The sequence below is a fragment of the Sapajus apella genome, unplaced genomic scaffold, assembly GCF_009761245.1.
Source record: "Sapajus apella isolate SASKATOON/1434 unplaced genomic scaffold, GSC_monkey_1.0 scaffold22, whole genome shotgun sequence".
Lineage (NCBI taxonomy): Eukaryota > Metazoa > Chordata > Mammalia > Primates > Cebidae > Sapajus > Sapajus apella.
This window is the reverse complement of record NW_022436962.1, coordinates 4691671-4713259: the sequence shown is the minus strand read 5'-3', so window position 1 is coordinate 4713259 and position 21589 is coordinate 4691671. Positions and strand designations below refer to the sequence as shown.

The window sequence follows — 21589 nt, the reverse complement described above, 5'->3', positions numbered from 1 at the left end:
AGGATGCTACAAAGAAGCCCATAGTACAGGCCTTTCCTAACTGATATGTTCACTCTCCTCTCCTCTTCCGTAGAATGTTCCCCGGACTCCCTCCGTCTAGCTGGTGCACTCCTAACAGCAGCCATCAGCGTGAGCACCCCTGACAGCCCAGGGATCCCGAGGCCGTGAGGACCAAGAACCAGGCGCTGGGGTGGCGGAGGGGGCATGGAACCTGGGGTTTAGGCCGGAGGTGCCCATGTTGGGCGGCAGGAAGAGGCAGGGCGCACGGGTCTGTGGCGGTGCCCATGGGTGCTGTGGAGCGGGGTGACGGCCCCCAGAGTTCCGCGGCGCCATGGGCTGGATCTGAGAAGGCGGGCATCGACCCCCTGGGAGGGGCCACACTTGTCCAGGGCGATGACTCCTTTTAGGGAGTTCTCGGAAGCCACCCTAAAGGGCGAGAAGAGGCCCTAGCAAGTCCTGGCACCCCCGAGCTGCTGCCAGCGATGTGACTCGACCCAGTGGTGGAGACAGTGCAGACCCCAAGCAGGGGCCATTCGCTGGGGGCCTCGCTCCGGGTCCAGCTCCACGCTGCACCATGAACAATAACTTCTGCCGGGCGCTGGTGGACCGGAGGCCCCTGGGCTCCCCCGGCTGCATGCAGCTGGGCGTCGTTCCCCCTCCCCGGCAGGCGCCCCTGCCCCGCGCCGAGCCCCTGGGCAACGTGCCCTTCCTGCTGTACCCGGGGCCCGCCGAGCCGCCCTACTACGACGCCTACGCGGGGGTGTTCCCTTACGTGCCCTTCCCCGGCGCCTTCGGGGTCTACGATTACCCCTTCGAGCCAGCCTTCATCCAGAAGCGCAACGAGCGCGAGCGGCAGCGCGTCAAGTGCGTCAACGAGGGCTATGCGCGCCTCCGCGGCCACCTCCCCGGCGCCCTGGCCGAGAAGCGGCTCAGCAAGGTGGAGACGCTGCGCGCCGCCATCCGCTACATCAAGTACCTGCAGGAGCTGCTGAGCGCGGCCCCCGACGGCGCGCCGCCCCCCGCCGCCCGCGGCCTCCCGGGCACCGGGCCCTGCCCCGTGCCGCCAGCCGCCCCCCGGCCCGACCGCCCCGGCGACGGCGAGGCCCGGGCGCCGTCCTCCCTGGTGCCGGAGTCATCCGAGTCCTCCTGCTTCTCCCCGTCGCCTTTCTTGGAGTCGGAGGAATCCTGCCACTGAGGGGCCTGTGGCCGCCCGCGGCTTGGGGGTTGATCCGCCCGCCCCGTCCCACTCTCGGGAGCAGCGGGGGGCTGCTGGGTCCCCCGCGATGCGCCGCAAGCCGGTGACTGCAGGAGGCCCGCTGCGCTCCCGCGTCTGCGACACCCTCCCTCCTCCACCAGCTTGGGGAAGAAGTGCGGGCAAGGGGTGCGAGGGGCGCGATGGAGACCTGAGGAGCTCCGCGGTGCAGCGAGGGGCAGGGCCTGGGACTGCTCCGGGCGCGCTGCGTTCCCTCCGGGGTGCAGGGGGGCACCCCAGGACGGTCATCCCTGGATCTGGCTCCCGCTCGGCCTCAGGTGGCTCCGGTCCGTCCTTCCTCGCCCCAGGCGCAGCCCAGTCTCTGCAAGTCCGCGAGAGGCGAGCCCGGCTTTGATCCCTCGGTTATACGCCCTGCTCTCCACCAGATGGCCTCAAATACAAACGACTTCGGGAGCGCGTTTGGCCCTTGAGAAAGGAACCCAGAGGAGGGGATGGGAGACCAGACTGCTGCCAGCGCTCAGCCCAGAGGGAACCCACAGACTTAGCAGAGGCGACCTGTGTGCCCTGGTGGCGTTCTCTGGCTTCCCTGGTAGGGGGCGATCACTCCCTGCCCGCCCCCGCAATGAGTTCGTCTAGTTTCGTCCCAGGCTGGGTGGGGACTCTGTGTTTTTTCCTCAGACTGTAAGCCTTGGGGGAAGGGGTGTGCATATGGGTACATTGGCACTGTGTTGGCACCAAAGAGCTAAATAAAATGATTGTTGAATTTTCTCATTCCTAGATCACTGTCTACCCTCACCCTTCCTGGTGCCCCTTTCTCATTCCCGAACCCAGTCCAGAGTACTTGCTGGGAGGGTATGTGGGGTGCACTGTTAGCTCAGAGGTTCAATGAATTTTTTTTTTTTTTTTTTTGCCACAGGGTTTTGCTGTCTCCCAGGCTGGAGTGCAGTGATGTGACCCTTCCTCACTGCAACCTTCACTTCCTGGGCTCAAGCGATTCTCCTGCCTCACCCTCCAGAGTAGCTGGGATTATAGGCGCACACCACTATGCCCACTAAATTTTTTATTTTTGGAGAGTCCAGGTTTCACCATGTTGGCCATGCTGGTCTTGTACTCCTGACCTCAAGTGATCTGCCCACCGTTGCTTCCCAAAGTGCTGGAATTACAGACATGAGCCACCTCACCTGGCCTCAATGAACTTTTTGTCTCACTCTGTCACCCACGCCGGAGTGCAGCAGCCCAGTCTTGGCTCACTGCAGCCTCAACCTCCTCGACTCAACTGATCATCCCACCTTGGCCTCCCTAGTAGCTGGGACTACAGCACACACCACCGCACCCTGCTAATTTGTGGAATTTTTGTAGAGACAGAGTTTCATCATGTTGCCCTGGCTGGTCTTGAACTCCTGAGCTCAAGCTATCTGCCCACCTTGGCTTCCCAAAGTGTTGGGATTACAAGCATGAGCCAACATGCCTGGCCTCAGTGAACACAGGGAGTGTGGTATATGTGGGGAACTCTCCAGAGGAGGGGCCAGAGTCCCAGAGATGAAGCACACAAGCTTTACACCTGTAGGGGTGGCAGGAAGTGGGGAAGAAAGATGCACAGCAGGTTCCCACAGTGATGCAGGTGCTATGTCAGGTGTGCACACTCGGGGCTGTCCTGGGAGCCTCCCAGCCCGCTGGGGAGGCGTTTACTGTTTCCCTGACATGGGATTGCTTGGGTGTCGGGTGAGGGTATGCTTGGGGAGTCTTGGCTGATGGTGCAGATACTGAGATGGCTATGTGTGTGTGTGTCGGGGGGGCGGGGGGTGCTGTGGAGCTGTCCTGACTTAGGCTGCCCAGCGCCTTCTCCAGACAATGTCATGGGGCTGAGGAGGGGGAAACCTAATTCTGGCATGAGGGGGCCACTCTGCAGTTGGAAGTTTCATAGCGAAGGCTACCCCTTCCTTACCTCTCTGGCCCCAGGCTCGAAACCTTCCATCCTGTCTCCCTCTCCCACTGCCCCTGTCCCCTCCCAGGCCTGTGTGTAGGTTCTTCCCCCCACCCCCCACCCTCCTCAGGGGACAGATTGGGAAGTCACTGGCTGGGCTGGGTGGAATGACAGCTGCCTGGCCTTGGGAGCTCAGGCCCGGCAGCAGGGAGCCGAGTGGAAGCTAATTTTACTTGCTGGGAGCAAGGAGAGTAATCCTCCTGCCCCCATTCCTGCCCCCGCCCCCCCCCCCGGCTGGCTCAGCAGGGCAGGCTGAGCCGACAGCCTCAGCCAGCCCAGTCCCCAAGGCGGGGGCATTGGGGACACAGGGAAGAGAAGGTACTGGGGTGAGGGAGCAGGAGAAAGCCAGGTTACCAGGGGAGCCATGGAGCCGTCCTCACCCCAGGATGAAGGCCTGAGAAAGAAACAGCCCAAGAAGCCAGCTCCTGAGATTCTGCCAAGGCCACCCCGGGCCTTGTTCTGCCTGACCCTGCAGAACCCCCTGAGGAAGGCCTGCATCAGCATCGTGGAATGGAAGTATCCTTCGGGGTCCGGGCCATGGGGGAGTGTGTGTCATGGGGGAGGGATGTGGGGCCGTCACAGAGCACAAACTTTCTACAGGAGGGCCAGGGAGACCCAGAACTTAGATATGGGGTGAACCCACAGAATGGAGTGAGGAGCCTGGGAAGGAGCCCTCGGCTTAGCAGGAGAGGAGGAGGAAGAGGAAAAGGAGGAGGAGAAGGAGGAAGAAGAGGAGGAAAGAGAAGGAGGAGGACTTGGTGGGAGGACTTGGTGGGGCTTCCTGGGCCTTCGTGGGCCTCCCAAGTCCTGTGTGACAACCAGAGACACCTACTGACCACCTATGAGTGGGGCTGGTTTCATGGGGACTGCTCCCAGGCGTGCCCAAATCCACATTACCATGAGGTGTCACTAGGTTTTTGAAGCATCAGCCTCATTTTGGAATAGGATAGGGACCCAAAAAAGACACGATGACCTCTTTGAGATAACTCTCCCTTGATTGGGTTGGATGGGAGGTGACAGTGGAGAGGTGAGTTGAGGGAAGTCTTCCTCTGGGGGCGCGTCCCAGCTGAGGACAGAGCCAAAGGGAGACGCATCCACGAGACGCCTGCCCTGAGTGGCTCCAAGGTGCAGGCCAAGCAAGCCTGGCTGTTCTAGCGCAGACAGGCCACCCTGGGGACAGGGACTTCGAGTCCCATGCTGTGTTTTCCTCTGCTCTGGGAGGAAGAATGATGAAACTATCTGGGTTATTTGGGGAAGGGAGGAAGGAGTGGCGGAGAGAGGGAGAGGCCTGTGTCAAGTGGGCGCTGGGAGCGAGGGTCGGCATATCTGAAATATTTCTGAGGAGTTCTGGAAGGCTGGGCGCCCACCAGCTGTTCCCTAGAAGGAAAGAGAATGAGGGATAACGGGAAGGACAAGGGAAATGTGGGGCAAGTGGAGATAGTCTGGGGTCAAGGTCAGCCCCGCTGCCCTCACCTGCTCTCAGCCAGGTCGGTGGATTGTCCGCAGCAAACCCTCCTGGGCCCTCCTTCCTGCCTCTCTGCAATCGGCTTTCCCCTGTGGGCTCTCCCTCTCCTCCACCCTCTGCTCCTCTGAGCCTTCCCCTCCCATAGCCCCCTGTGGCCCTCCTCTCTTCACAGACATTGGAGGTTACTGGGAAGAGAATGGGGTTTTTCTGTCAAGCTCATCTACATAATATGCCTCCCCATTCGCCCCCTGACAACCCCCTCGCTTCCTCCCTTGCTTCATCTAGTTCTTTTCACACTTGTCATCTAATGGGTCAGAAAGTTAAGAAAGCCATGGGCCTGGGATGTCCTCTGGAAATGGCTGTGGCGGGGTAGGTGTGCCTGGGAGGGGTGAGGTGTGAAGGGTGTGAGCACACCAGAAGGGGCACATGGCTCCGGAAATTCAGCTTTCATCTCCCCATCCCTCGTTCCCAGTCCTGCTCGGTGAGTTCTCAACCTTACCCTACATCAACCCTTACCCTCCCGTGCCATTTCTCTGGGTGAACCCCTGCAGATTGGCCTTGGGAGCAGAAGGGCGTGGGCAGGCACTGAGAGTGGGGCTGTGTGAAGACCCCCAGGTACCAGATCTTTGTCATTCCAAGGCATCTACGTGGAAGTGGCTCGTTCCTGAGGAGAGGGAGCCAGATGTCAAGGCGGGAACCTGGTCCTCGCTGTACCCTGCCAGGGGCTGAGGGAAGGAGCAGAGTGGACAAGTGTCCAAGAAAGAGCCTGTCCACCAGCCTGGCGTCAGAGTCACAGTCCAGGCTGATCCTCAGCTCCCTCTTCCCCTTAACCCTGTAAGTCCCAGGCCTCACTCAAGGGCTCTCCTTAACCCTGGCTGCAGGCCCTTCGAGATGATCATCTTGCTCACCATCTTTGCCAACTGTGTGGCCCTGGCCGTGTACCTGCCCATGCCCGAAGATGACAACAACTCTCTGAACCTCGGCCTGGTAAGATTGGCATTCTATCCCCCTTCCTGCGGGCCAGCAGCCCTAGGCTTGGGGAGGCCTCCTTGGTGGACTCTGTTCTGGGGGATGGTGCTGTGGTTGACCTTCCTGAGGAAGCAGGCCCCGTGTCCACAGCCACTGCAGGGCTGGCTGAGTGGCTCAACAGGTTTCAAGGATCAATCTGCTTATTCCTGATTCTGCGATATTGTCAGCCAGCGCTGAGCACACACTAACTGGTCCCAGCCACTGTGCTAACACCTTATGAGAGTAAACTCATTTATCTTCACAACCACCTCATAAAGTGGCTCCATTTGACAGATGTGGAAACTGAGGCTTTGCAAGGTCAGCTAGTGAGCCACAGAGGCTGAATGCTAATTTCCCTTGTCCAGATGTAATTCAGAAGAAACTTGTGTCCATTGAATTTGCCTTCATGGGAGAGTTTTATCCAGGAATCTGAAGCAAAACATCTTTTAGAGTTTTATAATACTATTTTGTCTTTACCCTTCATTAGCAACACGTGCCTGGAACCATAAAATGCCAGCGCAGGAAGGAACATTAAAAAATTAGGTTGTCCTACCTCCTTCCCACCTCATTCTGTTTTATGGATAAGAAAACTGAGACCTAGAGAGCTTCAGGGACTTACTTACCCAATAGCCAATTAATAGTAAAAACGGTTAGTGTTTAGTAAGTGCTTATTAAATGCTTGGAGTTGTAATAAATATTTTACATTATTGTATTATTTAATCCGCACAACTGCTCCTGTGGGGTAAGTCACATTATTAGACCCATTTAAAAGACAAGGAGGCTGATGTCGAGAGAGTTTAGGTACATTGCCCAGGGCCACCGCACATCTAAGTCTCAAGGTTGGGCCTCCAGCTTGGTCCCTCTGACTTGAGAATCTGCTTTTTTCTTTTTGAGACAGAGTCTCACTCTGTTGACCAGGCTGGAGTGCAGTGGTGTGATCTCTGCTCACTGCAACCTCCGCCTCCCAGGTTCAAGGGATTCTCCTGCCTCAGCCTCCCAAGTAGCTGGGATTAGAGGTGACCACCACCAAGCCCGGCTAATTTTCGTGTTTTTAGTAGAGATGGGATTTCACCATGTTGGCCAGGCTAGTCTCGAACTCCTGGCTTCAGGTGATCTGCCTGCCTCAGCCTCCCCAAGTGCTGCGATTACAGGCGTGAGCCACCGCACCTGTCGAGAACCTGCTATTGTACAGGCTGTGTTGCCAAGGTGGTGGGTGTTGGCAGAAAGACTTCTAGGGGAAGCCCTCTTAAAAACAATGGCCTGAGGCTCCCTAGGGGACAGGACAATGGAACCATGTTTTCAACAGGGCTTTTTCCTGCACTGAAACTGCAGGGGCTTTGCGGGAGGAAGCATATTAGCATGTGTCCAGGGCCTGATACATCTCTGTATTTTCTTTATGCTGGTTTCCATGGGAATCTATCTTGAGTTGATGGGAAGCTGGGATTCTAATGCATTCTTGCTATGAGGGGAAAACAGTCTGAGCTCCCAAGTGTGGGAGGAGAGTGGGATTAAATGTTGGCAGGATCGGTGCCACCTTTGCCAGCGAGGAAGACGTTTCTTTTTTTTTTTTTTTTTTTTTGAGACAGTCTTGCACTGTCCCCCAGGCTGGAGTACAATAGGGCGATCTTGGCTCACTGCACCCTCCGCCTCTCGGGTTCAAACAATTTCCCTGCCTCAGCCTCCCAAGTAGCTGGGATTACAGGCGCCCCACCATGCTCAGCTAATTTTTTGTAGCTGTATTAGAGAAGGGGTTTCACTATGTTGGCCAGGCTGGTCTGAAACTCCTGACCTTATAATCCACCTGCCTTGGCCTCCCAAAGTGCTGGGATTATAGGTGTGAGCCACTGCGCCCAGCGGAATGCATTTCTTAAGAGTCTGGGCATTCTACACCATGGACTTGGTTCTCTACATCCCTGAGTGCAGGGAGGGCTCTGGGTCTACCCCACCCTTCAAGATTTCATATTTTTGGGCCTCAGTTCCTTACGACATTGACTACTTTTGCAACAAACTCTGCCCCACCTTGGAGGATATTAAATTACACCATTGCTGGATGCAGTGACCCACACCTGTAATCCCAGCAATTTGGGAGGCTGAGATGTGAGGATCGCTTGAGCCCAGGAGTTGGAGACCAGCTTGGGTGACGTAAAGAGACTCCCATCTAAATTAGCGGGACCTGGTGGCACATACCTGTAATTCCATCTACTCGGGAGGCTGGAGTGGGAGGATTGCATGAGCCCAGGAGGTCGAGGCTGCAGTGAGCCGAGATCACGCCACTGCACTCCTGCCTGAGCAACAAAGTGAGACCATGTCTCAAAAAAAAAAAAAAAATTACATCTTAGTGGTTGTGTCATCTTCCATCTTGAAACAAAATGGCTGTCTTAACTGGTCCATGTGGTCCTGCGTGTGTTTTTCTTTAGTTTGTGGGCTGGAGTTGCAAAACCTTGGGTCAGGCCTAGAGTTCGTAGAGACAGGGTTATGAGTTCCCTGGAAGAGGGAAGCCTAATCAGAAATGTTTCCAAAGCAGCAAATGTCACCTGGCATGTCAGAGCTCTATGGGAAATGAATGTTCAGTGAGGCCTCCTAACGTGACCCCTTCATTGTGAAGTCCATAGGAAGCTGGTGATACCCAAGCTCCCGCAGCCAGCTTCGAGCTCAGGCCTCCTCACCGTTCGTGTCCACAAAGCCCAGCAAGAGGGAGATAAGAGGAGCCAGGGGAGGAAGGGGCAGGAGGTACTGCCTCTCGCTTACCCTATTGGCTGCTTTGTACATGTCGGAGAAGGATTAGGGTCTTTCCAGTCATCCAGAATAACCCATAGCTTTCAAGAAGGGAGGCCTAAGCATTCATTATTCATGAACTTTCTCATTCATTTAACGAATGTTTCTTTAGTGCTTATCATATCCCTGGCACACACTGGGGATACCGCTGTGAACCAGAGAGACAAAGTTCCCATCTTCACAGAGCTTCATTACATTGGTTAAACAAGGAAATATAATAAGACCAATTAAACAAGTAGTTAAAATGCAATGGGAAAAGTTCAAGGTTTGGGAACATTATAGTAGCATATTGGCAGAGAAACTAAGCTAGTCTCGGGATCAGAAAGGCTTCTCAGAGGATGGGATGTTTAACCTGAGACCTAAGGTCGAGGACAGGGATGGCTCACGCATGTGCCACCTATGCAGTCCCAGAGGACCCGTACTCGGAAGGGCCCCACATTTGGGTTTGAATGCTCTGTGGTCAAAGTATTAAGTTTATCTTTGAATTTATGATTTGTAAGTGAAGTCCATTGGGAAAATGGCACATGCACCTCAAGCTTAGAGCCTTGGCTTACAAGAGGTCCTGCCTTCTGCCATCTCCTGCCTCTAAGGAGGGGCTCTCAGCTTGATGTTTTGATCTCTGGGGTCCTGGGCCACTTGGCAGAGGCCTGAGTGGGAGGATGGGAAGGGCCGTGTCTCAGGAAAGGACAGTGTCTCAGAGAAGGACATGTCTCTGGTTGTCTCTACCCTGAGCTGACAGTGCTACAGTAAATGACCCTATGAGGCTGGGCCTCTAAGGCCCATCCCCATTCTGGGTACTTAGTGTCTCCCAGGAAGCAGAGATTGCAACACCCTTGGGTGCCAAATGCCCACTATGGGCTGAGGTGGTGGGTCTGAGTGAAGGGGAGATGCCTGGCTCCACACCTCCACTTCTGGCCAGGACACAGGATGTCGGGCGGTGGGATGGTGAGGGTGGAGGGGGGAGATTGGGAGGAGGTGCCCGTGACAGTCTGCACTTGCCCCGCACAACACCGAACAGCCCCGGTGGGCGGAGGAAGGGGCTGAAGGAAAGGGAAAAGCTTTATATTTAATGCCCTCATCAGCACTTATTTCCTACCGTTTGAAGACGAAGGGCCACATTTTCACTTGTACTGGGTCCCCCCTTATGTAGCCTGGCGGTGAGGGAGCACATTGTAGGAGGCCAAGCAGGAGAGGGGACTCTGGGCAGAGGAAGCCACATGGGCAAAGGGCTGGAGGCAAGAGACGGAGAGGTCAGGTAGGGATTTAGAAAAGTCTCTCAGGCCCCATGCGGGGCATGGATTGGGGTGATGTGGGGTGGGATGGGAAGGAGGGGACAGGGCAGGGAGCCCAGGGAAGTCATCCAAGCAGGAAACGGGGGGGGGGGGGCGGGGGGGGGGCTGGGCCGATGTAAAGATGGCGATGGTAAAGATGGCTGCCCGGTGGCCGTGAGACCTGCCAGGTGGAATTCATGGTGAGGACTGGATGTGGGGATGCAAGTGTGGGAGCCGGGCAAGGGTGACACGGGTGTCAGAAGGGGACAGAGCAGATGGCAGTGCCACTTACCAAGACGCAGGTGGGGGTGGGGAGGAGGAACGTGATGAGTTCGGCTTTAGACGTGTGGAGATACAGGTGCCTGTGTCCTCTGAAGGGAACTGAGCATTTTATGACAGAGGTTTCCTCACTGTGGCACATTCCAGACTGGCTGGGGCGGGGCTGGGGCGGGGATATATGGGCAAGAAAGGCTTCCCGCAAAAGGCTGGGAAATGGCTGCTGTCTGTGGGATGGGCTCCCCTGGGAGTGTCTCCCATGTCCCTTCTGCCAGCGTTGCCTGAGGGTAATAGACATGGACGAGTTTCCTGGGGCTGGGGCACCCTCTAACTCTGCCTGCCCTGTGTCAGTGGGAAAGCCCAGGATCCTCCCTAAATGGAAAAGGAAACTGAGGCCCAGAGTGAGCAAGGAGTCCTGGGAATATGCAGCAGGCCAGGGGGTGGCCAGAGGAGGACTCAGGATGCTGACGTCCTGGCTACTTGTGGGATGTCAGAGTGGCTGAAGAAACGGGCTCCGAAATCAACCCACTGTGGCATGGTAGTTATAAAAATGGGTTCTGAAGCTGGAACCTGCTTTTGAGACCAGGCCCACTCACGTACTAGCTGTGTGATCTTAGGCAAGTGATGTGACCTTTCTGTTCCCTCAGTCTCCTCCTTTATAAGATAGGGATGATATTGTATACTTGAGGGAAGTCGCTGGATGAGTGACGACCTTCTAAGTGGTCGTGCTTTATCTATCAACAGAAGGCACTCTGATCATGCGGGCGCCACAGTGCCTCAGAGCGGGCCCAGCAGCCAAAATGCCTGTAGCCACAGAGGCTCGAGGCTGCTCTAGATTCAAAGGGTCTAACCCCCAACAGTTACGCCAAAGGATCATTTTGGGTAAAGAATCCCTCGCACCCCGCCCATCGCCTGTGCCTGGTTTCTCTTTACCTCTGTGTCTTCTCTCCTTGAAGCGTCTGACTTTCCTCGGTGGCTTTCTTGGTCCCCCTCCCCAGTCCTCCAGCCAATCAGCAGCAGCAGCAACGACATTCAATATTTGCCGATGACTTGCCTGTTGTCAGGCACTGTTCCAGCGCCTTGTATGTGTTATCACACTGAATGCCCATGAGGCAGGGACTTTCATTTTTCTCATCTGTACAGAGCAGAAAGGTTAGATCACGGCACAGGCGCACGTGGCTCCGTGGGCAGGCCTACGTCCTCTGTTGGGCAGGGTCACCATTCCAGCCTAGGCCGGGCGGAGGGGACCAACGTGGAAAAGCAGAAACAATAATCAGACTTACGAATGATTGGGCAGAGATGAGAAACTGATTGCTCCTGCTACATTATCTCATTTCACCCTCAAACCAATCCTACGTCAAAGTATGATGTTCAAAAGATGAAAACACAACTGTGAGTAAAATACAGAAAAAACACATATCAAAGGTGAGTTCAGCTCAAAAGAGAACAAGCAGGCATCTGAAGCTGGGTTAAATGGAATTAGAGGAGCAGAAGTTATGAATCTGGAGAAGGAATGATGGGATGGGGCCGGGCGAGGTGCCTCATGCCTGTAATCTCAGTGCTTTGGGAGGCCGAGGTGGGCAGATCACAAGGTCAGGAGATCGAGACCATCCTGGCTAACACGGTGAAACCGAGTCTCTACTAAAAATACAAAAAAATTAGCCGGGCTTGGTGGCATGAGACTGTAATCCCAGCTACCTGGGAGGCCGAGGCAGGAGAATCACTTGAACCCAGGAGGTGGAGGTTGCAGTGAGCCGAGATCCTGCCACTGCACTCCAGCCTGGTGACAGAGCAAAACTCCATCTGGAAAAAAAAAAAAAAGAATGATGGGATAGGATTGCTGGGTTATATACCAGGCTGGTTAATGTCCTACAGGGCAATAAAACTGTAACAGCTAGAGTGCTCTTCCTATCAGGCAGAATTCACTGGCATCTCTAGGGGATAGAACAGTGAGAGTTAAACAAAGCTACATTGTCTCCTAGGTCAGTGATTTTCAAGGGATTGGGGAGGAGAAGTAGTTCTGCCCCAGAGGATATTTATCAACAACTGGAATTGTGAGGGGGTGGGGGGCAGAAATGTGTGCTGCTAACATCTGGTGGGGTAGAGGCAGGAGCCCTGGAATGCACAGGACGGGCCCCTCCCACAAACAAAGAAGTATCCAGAACAAGATATCATTAGGGCTGAGGCTAAGAACCCCTGACCCTGCTCCAACGTGAGATTACAAAGATATGGAGCTCTCTCTTTGCTTTATTTCCAAGTTCTGGATAATTTAGAGTTTTAAGTAGATGGTGCCTGCTGGCCTTGAGGGCAGGGCAGGACGGCTCAGCAAGATGGCTGCCCATTTGACCCCTCCTGGGCTGCAGGGCGCTGCCCACCCCTCAGGCATCAGCCGGCTCCACCAGGCCGTCGCATTCCTGGGGTTCAAGTTGCTGCAATGTCCTCCAAGAGGCTGGAGCCTAAGCCTCTGGCAGCCAGGGGGTTTGTCTTTTTATAGGGTCTGGAATGTGCTCGCCAACTTTTGTGGCCAGCAGCCCATTCCACTCACCATCTGGGGAGGCTGGGGCCTCAGAAGGACCGTAGCTCTGGCCTCACCCTTCAGAGATCCCAGACCTGCAGAGCACAGTGTGGTTTGAGCCTGGACCACCGTACAGAGAAGTGACAGTGCTCAAAAAGGATCTGTGGAGATGAATGAAAACCTGGATGTTAGACCCTGGGAGCCCTGCTACAAGACTCACCTCGCCTTTCAGGGCACTTAGCTTCTCCCGGCATCCCAGTCCATGCCCCTTCACACCAGGGCCAGGGGCTGCAGAGGCTGTATTAGCTGAGCAACAGAAGCCTTGGAAGAAAGCCTGACGCTTTGCCCCAGCTCTGCTGTCTCCCCGGGGAGTCTCGTGAAAGGATGGGCTCTCAAGTCAAACCACCCCACCTGCAATCTAGGCTGTGGATGGCAGCTTCCTGAACTCAAAACCTCCATCACTTCAACCTCATCTGTGAACAGAGGACAATTTATTCTCTCTTCCTTCCCTTCTTTCTTTCTTTCTTTCCTCCTTTCTTCCTTCCTTCCTTCCTTGCCTCTGTCCTTCCTGCCTTCCTTCCTTTTGTCTTTCCTTCCTTCCTTCCTTCCTTCCTTCCTTCCTTCCTTCCTTCCTTCCTTCCTTCTTTCCTTCCTTCCTTCTTTCCTTCTTTCTTTCTTTTGACCAAGTCTCACTCTGTCGCCCAGGCTGGAGTGTAGTGGTGCAATCTCGGCTCACTGTAACCTCCATGTCACAGGTTCAACAACTCTCCTGTCTCAGCCTCCCGAGTAGCTGGGACTGTGGGCACACACCACCACACCTGGCTAATTGTTTTTGTATTTTTAGTAGAGATGAGGTTTCACCATGTTGTTCAGGCTGGTCCACAATATCTTTCTTCTTGGGACTGTTACATCCTTGTGTGCAGCAACCTCATGTCAGAGCTGGCACGCAGAAGTTGCTCAGTAAACGTTCCTTCCTTTCCTTCTCTGGCCTCCCAGCACTAAGAGCTCACAGCTGAAGTTACCCTGAACCCAAGCTTCAGGGGGTAAAGACTGGGCTGAGGGCAGGATCTGACAAACGTATCCAGCGGTCCCAGCATGCTGTTTCTCTCCCTCCCCTGGCTGGCGTGGTGGCTGAGACCACGGAGTCTGGAATCAAACTGTCTGTCTATATCGTGGCTTTGCCTCTTTTTAGCTATGTGATCTTGGAAAAATTAATCCCTCTGCGCTTTGGTTTCCTTGTCTGTAAAATGGGGATAAGAGTACCTGCCTTAGACAGCTGTCATCAGAAGCTGGGGAGAATGGTGGACTGCCCCGCACAGACCGGGATGCGTGTTGGGTTTGGGTACAGCTGCGTGTCCCCTCTCAGCGGGAGCTGGGCAGCATGGAGGTCTGTGGTCCTGTTGCTGACTGATGGAAATGTGTTGGGCCCTCCTTTCAAACTGGTTCCTCTGTTGGGCCCAAGGGGTGGGAGTAGGAGACCGTATTCCAGGCTGACGAGGGCTTGCCCCTTTCCTTGGGCACCTCGTTGCTTTCACCCCATGCCCTTCCCTGCTTTTGCCCTCAGAGTGGTTGCATGTGGGAAGCCCGTCTCAGTTCTTGTGACCTATTTGCCTTGAACCAAGGAGGAGCACCTGGCCTCTGCTGTGACACTGGGATCCGAGGCCTTTCCCTGTCCACTCTGGAGCGTGCCCTACACTGCACCAAGCGCTGGACTCCCGGACCCCCTCCTCCCTCCCTTTACTTCCTCTTTCTTGCCTCCAGGTCACATAGCCCTGTGCTGTATCCAGCACCACAGAAGCCTCAGTGTTCATTCTCTGCTGGGCTCAGAGGCACAAGGAAGCCTTGGGGTGTGGGGAAAGACTGTTCTCATCTCGAGATTACTCCCAGGCCAGGGGGATGCTGTGTGCTTCACACACACCCTTGAAAGAGGAAGCCCCTTTGGGGCTTCACCTCAGAGAGGTGAGGACTTCATCTCAACGTAGGCTGGTGGAGGAGCGGGGATGCTTTTTCTTCTTCTCTTCTTCTCCTCCTCCTCCTCTTCCTTCTTCTCCTTGACTTATTAGGAGTTAATGTTGCAAAGAGTAGTTTACATCTCCACTTTCTGAAGACACTTGAATTGAGGACCAATGTAGCTGTCATGGCAGGGGCCATCAGGTCTGGCCACCTCACACCCACCATCCTCCCATGGGGCTCCAAGCAGCAGCCTGCGCAGGTCCTCCTGTTCATCCTGCACGCTCCCAAGGCTGGTCCATGCCAGCACAACCTCTGGGCATCAGACATCCGAAGGTCTGTGTGCCTCAGCCCTGCTTTCAGGTCTCTCTCGCCCTCTCCTGCACCAGGGAGCAGACACATTACCAGTAGAGAGGGACCACCCGGCCCTGCCCCAGCCGGAACCCCTGTGGCTCGGGTAGAGGTGCTGAGCCCCTATGTCAGTTGCTAAATGTGTTACTTTTGTTCCATCCTAGCTCTTTTTTCCCCCTTTCCTGATAATTGATTTTACAAAAGATACAGCTCAGAGGGCCCTGGAAGCGAGGAGGAGGGTGAGGGTTGTTTTTTGCCAGAAGCCTGAGTAGAGTGATCTGGGTTACGACACCCTCCTGGATGGAACCCCAGAGGACCTCCTGTGTGGAAGGGTCCCTGGATTTTCCCCTGGGCCCAGCCTCTCCCCCTTCAGCCATGTTCATGGCAGAGAAGATAAGAACTTTTAAGAACTTCTTGTATAGCCCATTTCTCACTGGAGAGGAGAGCTCATCTGGCTTTGCGGAGAAATTTCCATTTTACACTCGTAGCACATGATCTTTCCTATGTGATAGAACGTCACATTTAAAAGGACGTTTTTAAAAAAGGACTGTAAAATGCTTGGATGAGTTTGTATTATGACATTAATGCCATTGAGCGAATCTGCTTTCTGGGTGGTGTTCATTCATACCTCTACTCCTACCCCAGCCCTTTGTAATCTGTGATGATTACTTTTCTTTTTAATACAAAAATGTCTACAAATAAAAACTTGAAAAGCCAACAACAACAGCAACAAAAGTACCTTATAAGGTTTCGATGAGGATTAAATGTATGCCTGTGGCCAGAACAGGGTCTGGCGAGTAAGCGGGTGCTCACTGAAGCTGAGCTGTCGTCCTCATCACCCAGGACAGCGCTGGCCTCCCTCCTCTCTCAGCCCCCTTCGCCCTGAGCGTCCAGACCCCTCCAGGCACCCTCAGCCCCATTGTCCCTCTGTCTAGTCAGCCCTGGTGTGCCTGACCTGCCCAGATCTGGGGGAGCTTGCTTCTCTGGTGAGGGAAGTGCTGTGCAGGGAAGGGAGGGGGGAAATGGAAGAGGAAAATGAGACCCCTGTGAGAAGGTAGGCTGGCAAGGGAGACCCATTCCAGCTCCATCTGTTTGGGTGAGTGTTCATTGGGCTAAACATAGCCACTTCCCTCACTCCTCAGCGGGTCATCTTCCAAACCTGGAGGCTGAGGTGGTCGTGGAGACGCCAGGGCCCTGGACACCCAGTGTGCAGTGTGACCATAGAGGCCAGCAATCAGGCTGGCCTACCAGAAACGCTGTGGCCTCAGTCACAGCAGGCAGGCAGGGCCTCCTAGCCTTTGGCAGGCACCTCCATTCCCCTCTCACTTCCCTCCTCTGCGAAACAGGAAAAACAGCACAGCAGGACCGAGCCTCCGTCCACAACTGAGGTGTGCAAGAGATGATGTGTTTTTTCCTGTGGACCAAATTTCTGTGGATCCTGAGCAAATATCCATCTGGGATGGAGAGGGATAATTGCAGCTATTCTGGTGCTTTCCGTTATCCCACCTGCCTGGGGATGTGCCCAGGCCCTGGGTCTCAGGCAGTGCGCAGGAGACAGGGTCACAGGTCCCCTGCACACTTCTTAAGGCAGGAATTGAGGCTGGGTCCTCGATTTGGGGGCCCCAGGGCCTCCTCCCAGATCCTGCCACACCTTCAAACTGTGAGCTCTACCCTTGAGGCCTCCCAGTGCTGTGGGGATTCTCAGGCTTTGGAAAACAAAAACCTGGGACTCTGCCACAAACCCGTCCTGAAGCAAGGGGGCCCAGCCTTGCTGTCAGCTTAAGGGTGCAAGAAAGTGGGGGAATCCGGGAGGAAAGCAATCATGAATATTGTAAAACTGTCTTGTAATAGTAACACCTGCACAGCCTGCGTACAGACTCCTGTGAGGTCCCTAAGAGGGAGGGGACATTTGAGGAAGTCCATCCTCCACCCTAGCCTAAGCTCCCTGCAAGCCCCCTGGGCTCCCTCCCACTCCCCCAAATCTACCTTGCCTCCTTGCAGCACATGTGCCTTACAGAGTTAACAACAAATAAGAATCCAATGCTGCCGGGCGTGGTGGCTCACGCCTGTAATCCAAGCACTTTGGAGGCCAAGGCGGGCGGATCACCTGAGGTTGGGAGTTCAAGAATCCAATGCCTCCCTGCTCCAGTGAGACTTGTACCTGAGCAGGTAACACTGCCTTGACCCTAAGGAAGGAGACTTTCAAGTCCAGGTGACAGGCAGTCACGTGTTAGCAGAGCACCTTCCCAGGGAGCCCTTCCACTGCAGCCACCTTGCCACCTCTGCCAGCCCCTCCCCAGGCCAGCCCAGTAAAGTCCCTTCAGTGGGCTCTGTAGATCCCAGAACTCTCCAGGGGGTGGGACATGGAAAGCCCAGGAGCCTGGACTCCTGACCAGGCCACAGTGCTAGGGGTAGGATTACAGGGGAAGAAGGTGCAGAAGCTGCTGCCTCTGTGGTGCCAGACAGGGAGACTGGCGCTGGGCAGATGCTTTTGGAGGAAAGCCTAACCAGTTCTCATCATTTTCCCACAAAACCCCATGCAGGCCAGGGGAGGAGAAGCATTCAGGACTGGCTGACCCTTGGAGATAGCAGACTCAGCCTAGACATAGAGGCAGTGGGAGCGTAAGGGGATGTGTGATTGCAGCCCTGCTTTTCTCAGCCCAAGATTCTGGGAGTGCCTGGCTCCAATGTCCCTGGGAGCAAGGACGAGGCCTGTGCAGCAGGGTGGCCCCAGGGTGCACCAGTTAGAGGCTTGTCTATGGGGGAAGGACGAGAATTCCCTTGAAGGGGATATTTGGTGACAAAGGTCCTTGTTGGGGGCTGAGGTAAGGTGGCTGTCCTCCCCTGAGCTCAGAGGTCAGGGACAGGCACTGCTCCCCTGCTCTGGGGTCAGAGCCTGAGGCCCAGTGTCTCCTCTTAGGAATGCAGATCCCAAGGCTGCACCTGGTTTGAAGGTGAGCAGAGATTGTGACTTTTCATTGTTCATTTATTCAACAAACGTTGCTTGAGAGCCTGCTGAGTGCCAGACAGAAGGATGCATTCCGGAGCAGAGCTTCTCGGGTGATCTGTGGGGAAAGGCCACAGTTGGTTGTTTTTACTATGAGGGGTTTTTGTTGTTGTTTTTGTTTTGTTTTTTTAAGATGGAGTCTGGCTCTGTCGCCCAGGCTGGAGTGCAGTGGCACTTACTGCAACCTCCGCCTCCCAGGTTCAAGCGATTCTCCTGACTCAGCCTCCTGATTAGCTGGAACTACAGGTGTCCGCTACCACACCTGGCTGATTTTTAAATTTTTTATTCTTTTGTATTTTTAGTAGAGACGGGTTTCACCATATTGGCAAAGTTGGTCTTGAACTCCTGACGTTGTGATCTGCCCGCCTCGGCCTCCCAAAGTGCTGGGATTACAGGTGTGAGATACTGCGCCTTGCAGTTTCTCACTTTAACTTTCTCCCCCATCACGGCCTGATACATGGTACCACTGCATGGAAACCCTTCACAGCGTGCACCAGCTGGGACTCGCCATGTGACTTTGACAAACCCAGATTGGTCTATAGTCTACCTGCACGCATGGAAGTGACTGCAGATTACCATAGGATTTTCCAAATGCTTACACAATGCCTACACTGACTGCGTCTCAGAGTGATAGCAACAGTGTGCGGCCGTACCTGCTGGCAGCCTGCACCTCCAGCAGCAGAGCCCTGGGACCCTGGTTCCTTCATTCCTTCACAGCAATTTCAGGCACTGTTCCAGATGCAGTTGACACAGCAGTGAACAGAGCTAAGTCCCTGTTGTCATGGATGTTATATTCAGGTCAGGAAGACGGGTCAAATGAATTAACAAATGTATAGCGTGTCAAGTTCTTACAACAGCTGAAAAGAGAAGTAAATCAGGCTAAGAAGACAGACAGTGGGCGCAGAGAGGGCCAAGAAGCTCTCAGTGATAAGGTGACATTCCAGTTGGGACCTGAAAGAAAGAAGAAAGTGAGTCACGTGGATATCTGGGGAAGAGCATTCCAGGCAGAGAGAACAGCAAGGGTGGAGGCTCTGAGCCGGAAATATTCTCAGCTGCGTCAGGGAAACATAGGCCCCTGGAGAAGGGGTATCAGAATCACCAGTTGGGGGAAACTTTTCAAGCCATACAACCTCCCCTCACCCACCACCAGCTGCAACTATGAGAAGCCTTCTTTAGAGAGTGACCCTGGCCCTCATGCCCAAATGCTATTACTGATGGGGGAATGTCACCTCTCCTGTTCTTGGGGCGGAGAAGCCATGGAGAATCCCCACAGTTAGGAACACACATGAGAATGACCTGGTCTCAAGTAGACTGCGGTCTGGCAGAAGGCAGCAAAGAGCAGCCGAGGGTCACAGGGGATGGTGAGGACACAGAAAGGGTGCTCCCTGTGGGGGGTGGGGGGTCAGAGCGTTGTAACAGGCAAGAGGTCTACTTGGGCAGTGGGCTTCAGAGACACTCTAGGCAGAGGGGTCGGGGTGAGCAAAGGTGAAAGCTGGTGGAGCTGGAGAGCTAGGGGACCTGCAAGTCATTCCATGTGAGTAACGGGGTGACCAGCAGGCCAGTGGGGAGGCCAGAGGGATGAGCAGGGGTCATGTTATGGAGGACCTTGCATGCCATGGGAAGCATTTGGATTCTTCTGGTAAGTGTTGTGGAATCATTGAAGACTTGCAGGCGAGGCAGCAGCCAGGTCTCTATGGAGACGGGCCTAGGGGAGGACATGTGGATGGCCATGGATCACTGCAGACAGGGAAGAGCAAGCAAGGGCAGGGACAGTCGAAGAGGCAGGGCTGGTTGCAGGAGGCAGTAGGCCTGGAATGGCCTGGACCTGCTGGACACTGGGACCTGGGAAGAGCAAGAGGCAGGAGGAGTCCAGAAAGACCCTGGGGGTTTCTGGCTTGGGCCACTGAGTGCCTTTGGCTGAGACAGGGACACACGAGGAAGAGCAGCTCTATCAGGTGGTGGAGTTTCGTTTCCGACATGCTGAGTGTGAGGCAGATCAGAGCCAAGCCCTGGTGACCACTCACAGACGTGACAACAACAGCTCTGTGAAAACCAATAGAACACAGTGTAGGCAGAAAACAGACCTTCACCCAGAACCAGGTGTCTCGTAAGAGTAGCTGTGTTCAGTATTTGGTGCATGCCAGACAAGGGCAGACGCTTACTTACAAGGTGCCGTTTAATTCTCACCATGACTCCTCCAGGTAGCTCTCATTATCTCAGTTTTACAGATGAGGAAACCGAGGTTCACAGAGGCTTAGGAACTTGCCGAAGGCAGCAGAACTGGTGAAAACCATCCCACCATACATCTACTGCCTCCCACCTGCCCATGGTGGACTCTGAGGGATGTCACAGGAAATTGGGATGAATTTGATCTTGGGGAGACAGCCAGGTCTTACCCAGGGCATCCAGTCTGGAGCTTAATCAATATCTATGGAATGACTATCCCTCATTTTTCCATGGATGACTGAGCCCAGGCTGCAGAGGCTGTCAGCCAAGTCAGTGTGACACTGATAACACTGTTCCTATGATGCAAGAGTGGACATATCCCTCTTCCCTCTCCTCCGGAACAAGGGCTCATGCTGTGCGCACACAGAGGGATTGTATGGTACTGAGTTTTAATTCCAGGCACTCCAGGGTTGGACTGGAGGGAGCATGGTGGAAAGAGGCGGGTCTTGGAGCTGGCAGGCTGAGGAAACTGAGTGACCTCATCTGAAGCCCACAGCCCCCGACAAGCTCCCTCCGAGCCAGGCTGTGGCTAGACAGGCAGTGGCAGGTGCAGGCAGTTCTCCGGTGCTCATGGCTGGCTGCCCAGCCAGTGAACACTGCAACTATTTCAGGGCCTGTTTTCCCTCGCCTCCGCAGTGTGCTGATGGGGAGGGTCCCTGGTCCCAGGACATGCTTCCAGGGGTGTGAGCATTGGCGACTAATGCTGATGGGGGCTGGGATGTGGGGGTACAGGCCCCGTTGTTGTGTGACTCCAGGAAGCACCAATCAGGATGGATCTGTATATACACACATACACCTCCTGGAGTTGAGCCATGTTGCAGCCTGACCTAGGCAGCCGGCTGGGTCAGTGCCCCTCGGGAGGCTTTGCTTGGCTGGGGAGGCCTGGGGGCCAGAGCTCTTAGAAGCTGCCAAGCTAGGATTCAGATGGCTGCAAGGAGAGCAGTTTCAGCCTGGAGTCCTGACAAGAGAGACCAGCTTTCTCAGTTAGAAATAGCTCTCGCCTGGGCCCAGAAGAGGGGGAAGGGTGATGTGGCCAAGGATAGGGTAACTGAGAGGATCAGGCTACGAGGACACGGCCTGGAGTGTCGGCAAGGCCTTTTGCAGGTGGGGCTGAGCCGAAACCTCAGCCTCTTACCTGTGCTCCCCCCATACAGTGAACCCGCACCCCACTCACCCTGCTAATAGTGTCGTGCCCTTAAGGGACTGCCTAAAGGAAGCTGATGTGAGGGCAGCTGGGATGAGCAGGGAACCTGAAGGGAAAATGAATTAAAGAGCAACGCTGCCCAGCATCGGGAGTCCTGAGAGATCCACCCCCATCTCCTACCATCCATCCCCTGCACAATGGGAGAAGAAAAGTGCCCAAACCAGAAACCACCTGGGGACTGTCATTTTGGGAACCTCAGATCCTTCATTTATTCAGCCAATTCTAATACCTGGAAATCAAGTAATGAAAAAAAATGGACAAAAACCCCCATGCTTTGTCCGGGTATGGTGGCTCACGCCTGTAATCCAAGCACTTTGGAGGCCAAGGCAGGTGGATCACCTGAG

General features: G+C 54.7%; 2 protein-coding genes across 3 annotated transcripts in view; both read left to right on the top strand.

The window, feature by feature from the left end:
* The first annotated feature begins 7 nt into the window (after positions 1 to 7).
* On the top strand, positions 8 to 1984 carry ASCL5 (achaete-scute family bHLH transcription factor 5). Its single transcript, XM_032288685.1, has one exon. The coding sequence runs from the start codon at positions 575 to 577 to the stop codon at positions 1193 to 1195; it is 621 nt and encodes a 206-aa protein (XP_032144576.1). The 5' UTR covers positions 8 to 574; the 3' UTR covers positions 1196 to 1984.
* Positions 1985 to 3334: 1350 nt separating this feature from the next.
* CACNA1S (calcium voltage-gated channel subunit alpha1 S) overlaps positions 3335 to 21589 on the top strand; it is a 76699-nt gene continuing 58444 nt past the window's right edge. Inside the window, exons 1-2 of one of the 2 annotated variants that reach the window (XM_032288683.1) lie at positions 3335 to 3713; positions 5544 to 5649. In XM_032288683.1, coding sequence (XP_032144574.1) covers positions 3562 to 3713; positions 5544 to 5649 — 258 coding nt within the window. In that variant the 5' untranslated portion in view covers positions 3335 to 3561. The remainder of the gene's footprint in view (positions 3714 to 5543; positions 5650 to 21589) is intronic. The other variant, XM_032288684.1, reaches the window with a different exon arrangement.

What these genes read in the sequence shown, in the direction of transcription:
- ASCL5 (XM_032288685.1), top strand. Translation starts at nt 575, where the DNA reads ATGAACAATAACTTCTGCCGGGCGCTGGTGGACCGGAGGCCCCTGGGC.